The 6,665-nt window shown below is 27.5% G+C and overlaps 4 protein-coding genes across 4 annotated transcripts in view, besides 8 other annotated features; 2 read left to right on the top strand and 2 right to left on the bottom strand.

Moving 5' to 3' along the window:
• The window catches only part of EDI_247970 (uncharacterized protein), a gene marked incomplete at both ends in the record, with an annotated part of 378 nt that extends 147 nt beyond the window's left edge, over window positions 1–231 (bottom strand). The window contains 2 exons of the mRNA XM_001733519.1: window positions 1–109; window positions 173–231. The exon at window positions 1–109 is cut by the window's left edge and continues 147 nt beyond it. Coding sequence (XP_001733571.1) covers window positions 1–109; window positions 173–231 — 168 coding nt within the window. The remainder of the gene's footprint in view (window positions 110–172) is intronic.
• Window positions 124–165: a sequence feature (AT_rich).
• Window positions 232–355: 124 nt separating the features above from the next.
• Window positions 356–384: a sequence feature (AT_rich).
• Window positions 385–690: 306 nt separating this feature from the next.
• Window positions 691–712: a sequence feature (AT_rich).
• Window positions 711–2,409, top strand: EDI_247960 (uncharacterized protein; the record flags this gene model as incomplete). The annotated part of the gene is made up of 2 exons (XM_001741803.1): window positions 711–2,332; window positions 2,373–2,409. The coding sequence occupies 2 exons, from the start codon at window positions 711–713 to the stop codon at window positions 2,407–2,409; spliced, it is 1,659 nt and encodes a 552-aa protein (XP_001741855.1).
• Window positions 2,344–2,445: a sequence feature (AT_rich).
• A 1,084-nt stretch (window positions 2,446–3,529) lies between these two features.
• Window positions 3,530–3,586: a sequence feature (AT_rich).
• A 118-nt stretch (window positions 3,587–3,704) lies between these two features.
• Window positions 3,705–3,757: a sequence feature (AT_rich).
• Window positions 3,758–3,773: 16 nt separating this feature from the next.
• Window positions 3,774–3,853: a microsatellite.
• Window positions 3,854–3,874: 21 nt separating this feature from the next.
• Window positions 3,875–5,365, top strand: EDI_247950 (uncharacterized protein; the record flags this gene model as incomplete). Its single annotated transcript, XM_001741802.1, has 1 exon — window positions 3,875–5,365. One exon carries the CDS (start codon window positions 3,875–3,877, stop codon window positions 5,363–5,365), a length of 1,491 nt encoding a protein of 496 aa, XP_001741854.1.
• Window positions 5,366–5,457: 92 nt separating this feature from the next.
• Window positions 5,458–6,444, bottom strand: EDI_247940 (protein TRANSPARENT TESTA GLABRA, putative; the record flags this gene model as incomplete). The annotated part of the gene is made up of 1 exon (XM_001741801.1): window positions 5,458–6,444. One exon carries the CDS (start codon window positions 6,442–6,444, stop codon window positions 5,458–5,460), a length of 987 nt encoding a protein of 328 aa, XP_001741853.1.
• A 70-nt stretch (window positions 6,445–6,514) lies between these two features.
• Window positions 6,515–6,557: a sequence feature (AT_rich).
• The last annotated feature ends 108 nt before the right edge of the window (window positions 6,558–6,665 follow it).

Below are 6,665 nucleotides of genomic sequence, written 5' to 3'. Positions count from 1 at the left end.
AGATTGTTGATCTGTACTTGTTTGAATACAATCTTTAGTGATTTGGAAATAACCAAATGCACTACTTCGTATTGAACCATATGACTCTTCCATAAGAGAAGAAGAAGTACTAATTTATGTAAGAATTTTTTATTATCATATTATAAAACTATTAAATGATAAATTCACAAACCTATCATAATAAAATTGATGTTGGGCTATGGGCTTTGCTAAAGACTTTGCAATTGACATAATAATGCTGAGATAAACTAACCAATTTCAGATTTTATCTTTTTATATCTATTTTCAAGTTCTTTTGAAACAAACAGTCATTTTAATTGGAATTTACTAATTTTGTTCTTTCTTTTTCTTTTTCTTTAATAAAATTAATTTTTCTATTTTTTTCACTCATTGATTTCTTTTCATTGAGTGCCAACTAAATTCCACTCTCTTCCCAATTCTTTACTCTATTTTTATGTATTATTCAATACTATCAACGATGCTAAAGGCCTTTACTCTTTTTTTTTCGATTAATAGGTGATTGTATCTATTTTCATATCACTTCAAAATAATCCTCTCAACTGAAAATTATTTAAGACTATTTATAAACAATGAACTAATTAATTATTATAAGTTCATCAACATAAAAAAATCTTATCAAAAATCTTAAAAAATCAAGATGTCATTAGCAAAGTGAATTGAAAAGACATGAAATTTAATATATTTAATTAATGATACCAAGAAACAAAAACATTACCTTACTTACATTTTTTGACCTTATTCATTTTCCTTTAAAAAAACCTAATTGGATTGGGTGTAATAACCAATTGCGACCGAGTTTTACTTATCAACAAGACCACCCTCCATTCAAAGAAATACCTTATTATCTCTTACATCCTTTTCGTTCATTATTTATCAAAGAAAATTCTTCTTCTAATTGTTCTAATAAAGTTAAAGTTACAAACTCAATCATGAAACAATTAGAAATGAAAGAAATAAAACAAAACGAAGACTACGAGGATTGGGTTATTTTATGGGATATCAATAAAGAAGAACAACACAAGTTTAAACAAGAAGATAAAAACTATCAAATCAAGTATTGGAATGATTTTATCAATAGGGTTGAATGGGAAAAAGGTATTATATGGGACTCTGATACAAACCAAATGAACTTAACTTATTTACTTGAAATGGTAAACAATTGGGATTTTCATGAAACAAATAATGAACAACAAAATGAGATTATTCCATATCAAAATTACCACAAACAATTAATTCTAGAAGAAGATAATTATTTGATTGAGTATACAATAGATGACCCACCACTCCCATTGTACTGTAATTCTTGGATGGAGGAAGATGACCTCTTGGGGTTATGTTTATGCACTGATGAAACAAAAACTATTCTTCAAAAACAATTAATTTCACAAACCGATTTTCTTTTGACAAAAAAAGATGGTCATTGGAAAATAGAGGAATTTAATCATTTATATTCAGCAGGTCAAGTTTTTTTGAAAAAATCTATTGATATTCCACCTGTTTATTCTGGGGAGTATTCTTATTACATGAATCAATCAGATTCAATTCAAAAACGGATTCTTTCAACTTGTAATAAACGGTATGGTGGAATGGACGCCAAAAGAATTTGTGAAGAACTTCTCAAAACAAAAGAAAAATGGAGGAATGAAAGTCAAATAATGGAAGAAGATCTATTGGATCTGCCCTGGAACAGATGTTGGATTGATGGGAATTTAGTTGAAGGGAAAAAACGAAAAGAAGTTCAGATTGTTGAACTAGAATGTGGGAAATTAGGGTATAAAGTTAATTGGAATCATCATAAAAGAAAAAAGGAACAGTGGACTAAATTAAAGGAGATTAGAAAAGAATTAAAACTATTGGACGCCCCTTCTTGGGCATTGCAACTTAAACATGACGACTCATTAAATTGTCTTAAACGAATTAAGAAAAGAAAAATGTGGAATGAACAACGTCAAGTACAATTAACTGAAGAAGAAAAGCAGGAAATACATCGTATTTTATATAAACAAAGAAGAATTGAATGGTGTTATAAAAGTATTTGGAATAATGATGAAGATAAAAAAAGAAATAAAGAAATCAAGTTTCACAAAGAACAACCAAAAAAACGGAAAAAAAGTGTAAAGGAATGTGTACGATTTATTCTTCAACAATCGGAAGATATTCAACAAAAGAAAGAATTAGAAAGATTATTAAAGAAAGTAAAAAGAAAAACTATAAAAGGATTTTCTAAAGATATTGAAGAGGTCATAGTTAAAGGAAATAGAAGTGAGTGGATAAATAAAGTAAAAAAATTGATTCAGTTATATACAGAAGAGTAATGTATACTATTTTATATTTAATAATCTTTTTTTAAGAATTTTTTTAAGCATAAATAAAAGAAATTTTAAATAAAAATTAAAAATATTTTTTTTATAATAAAATAATAAAGAAAATAGAAGAACTCATAAATATTTAATTAAAGCTTCATTTCATGGTTATTTTTTTTGTATTGTTACTTGAAATCTGTCTTGGGTTCAAAGTTCATTACATACCAAAAAATGAAAACATAAAAACAACTTTCTTAAATTATGAAAAAGGTGATAACACAACATTGTATGTAGGGATTGGCTTACTAGCTTTAGGTGTTCTTTTGAATTTATTAGTAATTTGCTGTTGTTGTAAATTATTGTTGAAAGATCGTAGAACTGAAAAACCAGTAAAAGCCAATAAAAAAAGAAAGGTTGAACAGATGGGAGTAAAAATGGATTAATAATTGTTTATTTACAAGGATAGTATTTAGTTCTTTTTTTCATCAATTTTGAAATTTAAAGGCATTTTAGAAAGTCTTTTTTTCAAAAAATGGTTTTGGTTGGTCTTGGTTAAATGATATAAAGAAATCTTAATCACCGTGAAATAAGAGAAGTGGATTTAGTTTTGTTTAAAAAGTCATAGGAAGAAAAGGCCGTGAAATAAAATGTAGAAAATGTTTGACCAAAAAAGGAAAAGGGTATGATATACAAAAACAAAATTCCACGGGGATAAAAAGATTACGTCATATTAAACCTTCTCCAAATATTTAATAAAGAACCTATAATTACATATAAAGAAGTGTTGATTCTTTTCTAATTTGTTTAGATAACCTCCTTCAATATTTAAACAAAAACTAACTTTTTAAAACAAAGACTAATTAAATGACCGAGTTTTATCATCCATCATTTATCCGAAGAGTAAATGTTGAAAGTGATGACGAAGATGGGTTTGATGTTTTAAATACGATTGCACCATCTTCTCCTCAACGTTCTGTTTCTCCTGATACATCTGCAGAACTAATTGAAAGTAGTCCAAGTGTCCTTACTACTGAATGTGAATTAGGATTTTTTATTCATCCCGTTCTTTAAACAAACTAATCACTTACTTTAATGCTTTATAATTTTTATTGTTTTTATGACTTTCTTTCTGTTGTTGGTTTTATTTCTGTTGATTTCTTTTAAAAACAAAACTTTTCATTAGTGGGATAAATTGAATTTTCTTGTTATTATAATATACCAAAAAAAAATTATTTTTGTTATTTATTTTATAACATTAAAATCAAAGAAGAAAAGTTATTTTTGTTGTTCAATCTCCTTCTTAAAATAAATAAGAGGTTCTTGTAAATAAACTTGAAAATAAGGATTTGTGTTTAAAAGAAAATTTCAAATAATCTGTAGAAAAAAAGAAATAATAAATTAATAATAAAAGAACTATATTATAATTATAATTACAAGAGTGATTAATATAGAAAAGAAGAAAAAAAAAAAAAAGAGGAAAATTCCAACCAAATGGAAAAAGATGGAAAAGAGAATTTAAAGAAAAAGAACTAAATAGTTAAAAAGTTGCAATGTTAGGACTCTTGTGTCTAATGCTTAGTGCACTGAGTTATGCAAAATATCCTGTTGTATATGAAATTTCAACAAGACCATGGTTATATGAATTAACACAAAAATATGGAAAGTCTATTACTAAATTAAGAGATATTCCATTAGAAGAATTTGACAGATTAAAAAGTAAAGGTATTGAATATGTTTGGATGATGGGAGTTTGGCAATTAGGAGAATATGGATTAAATCTTGATAGAGCTAATGCAGATAATTACAAATCTGTTCTTCCAGACTTAACAGAAGATGACATTATTGGATCACCATATGCTATTACAGAATATGTCTGTAATCCTGAAATTGGAAGTGATGATGATATTGCTTGGTTAAAGTCTCAATTAAATGCTAAAGGACTTAAGTTAATGCTTGACTTCGTTCCAAATCATTCTGCTTGTGATGCCCCTACTGTTAATGAACATTCAGAATATTATGTTAAAGCACCTCAAGCTTCAAGTTATGATTCAAAATATTATCTTCCTAATGGAGTTGCTCATGGTAAAGATCCATATTTTGATCCATGGCCAGATACAGCACAATGGAATTATTTTGAACCAAAAACTCGTAAATTTATGACAGAAAACTTAAAAAAAGTAGTTTCTTTATCTGACGGTGTAAGATGTGATATGGCACATCTTGATCTTAATGATGTTTTCTCTAAGACTTGGAAAAGTGAATTAACAGCAAATGGATATTCAACACCATCTACTGAATTTTGGACAGAGGCTATTGCTGAAGCAAAGAAAGTTAATCCAAATGTTATTTTTATGGCAGAAGTATATGAAGAATGGCAAATGACTAAATTACAAGAATGTGGATTTGATTATTATTATGACAAACCATTTTTAGATAAATGTGAAGCTGGAATATCAGAAATTCAAAATTATGCCCATTATAAGACTCTTGAATTCTTTGATCATGGTGCTCATTTCGTCGAAAACCATGATGAAAATAGAGCTGTTCAAAATATGGGTTCTGTCCCTCGTGCTAATGCTGCTGGTGCTCTTGCTGCTACTCTTCCTGGATTAATTTTCTTTAATCATGGACAATTTGATGGATTAAAAAATAAACTTGATGTCCATTTAAGAAGAAGTGCTAGTGAACCTAAATCCTCTGTTGCACAACAATTTTATAATAAATTAACTTCTATTCTTAAAGATGATGCTTTCAAAACAAAGAATTTCTATTATGTATACAATGTAAATGGTGATAATGCTTGGAGATATGCTGCTTGGATAAGAAAAGCTACCAATTCATATCTAGTTGTTGTTAATTATTCTGATGCTTATTCTTGTGCTAATGTTCCAATTTATGATATTAATGGAAGTGGAAATGTGAAAGTCAAAGAAATGATGACTAATATTGAATATACTAGAGATGCTGCTACTTTAAAAAGCACTGGGCTTACTGTTTGTATGAATGGTTATGATGTCCAAATCTTCCAATACAATTACTAATTCATTTCTTTTTTTTGAAATAATACAAATTAGTTGTTAATAATCAAATTCTATTATCTAAACTTAATAAAAAATAAATGGATTAGGATTAATCAATACACACGAAGAAAATGAATTGAAGATCCAATTGACGCTGCTATCCAATTGGAATTTGATTTTGACCAACAAACATCATTTACCTCACTTTTTGTTTTAATTTCTAATAAATTATTACAACATTGTTTGTTTGATTTAGAATTTTGTGACCACATTAAAATATTTTTAAAAGTACCAAGACAAATCTCAGAAGAAGATATAGGAGACCAATCTATGGAAGTAATATTTGTTGTTTCTAATTGTAATTGGTTATATAACTTTGTTGGTTGTCTAATGTCCATTATAAAGAGTTGGTTTCCTAATGAATTAAATGTTGCAATTTTGGTAGGATCAATAGTATTCCAACTCACTTGAAGAAGATCTAATTTTTGATTTCCTTGTGGAAATAGTTGAAAATTAGAAGTTGAGCGAATATCAGTTATTTGGATAAGTCCGTTAACACAACTTGTAATAAATAAATCAGGATTGGATGGTGAATATTTCATATCAAGAATTTGTTGAGTAATATGGTCTGAAAATGAGACAATAACTCGAGAAGATTCAATGCTCCATACACAACAAGTATTATTTAAATACCATGTACAAACAAGATCTGTATTGACTCTACACCAATCAAACCCACATGATGGATATGCTGAATAAGATACATCAATCACTGATAATTGAAAAATATCATTTGATTGTGGAACACAAAATAATCGTAGATTATCACCTGATGTTATTATCATATCATTAATTGGACTTGATTTAGGAATAAATTTAATTGAAGTAGGAGGGAATGGTAATGAAGTTGTTGGACAAGATGTAATTTCTTTGATGGAATCAGTTACTTCTTCATATCCAACTAGATGAAGATATGACCTACTGCAGTCTGAAAAAGTGGAATAAACACTTCTAAAAGGATGGATATTTGAACTAACCCAACTAACATTAATTGTTGGATCATTTGCTTGAAGAATAAGATAATTTTTTTTGGGTTGCATTAAACCAATTTAGATAATGTCAGTACCTATAGAAAAACCTATTTTTTTATTTTCTTAGACGTTGCAATACTTTAAATTTAAATTATGTTTTACTTAAAATTTTATTATTTTAACAATCTACGATTTTCCACTAATTTTTCTTTAGTTATTCTTTATTCTTCTATAAACCTCCTCTAAAATCACTACTAATAATTCATTTTATTTAACTCATCTTCTATTTC

The sequence above is a fragment of the Entamoeba dispar genome, genomic scaffold (assembly GCF_000209125.1).
Source record: "Entamoeba dispar SAW760 scf_1105229464049 genomic scaffold, whole genome shotgun sequence".
Lineage (NCBI taxonomy): Eukaryota > Evosea > Mastigamoebida > Endamoebidae > Entamoeba > Entamoeba dispar.
Note: the sequence above shows the minus strand (reverse complement) of the source record. Positions and strands in the feature narration are given on the sequence as shown.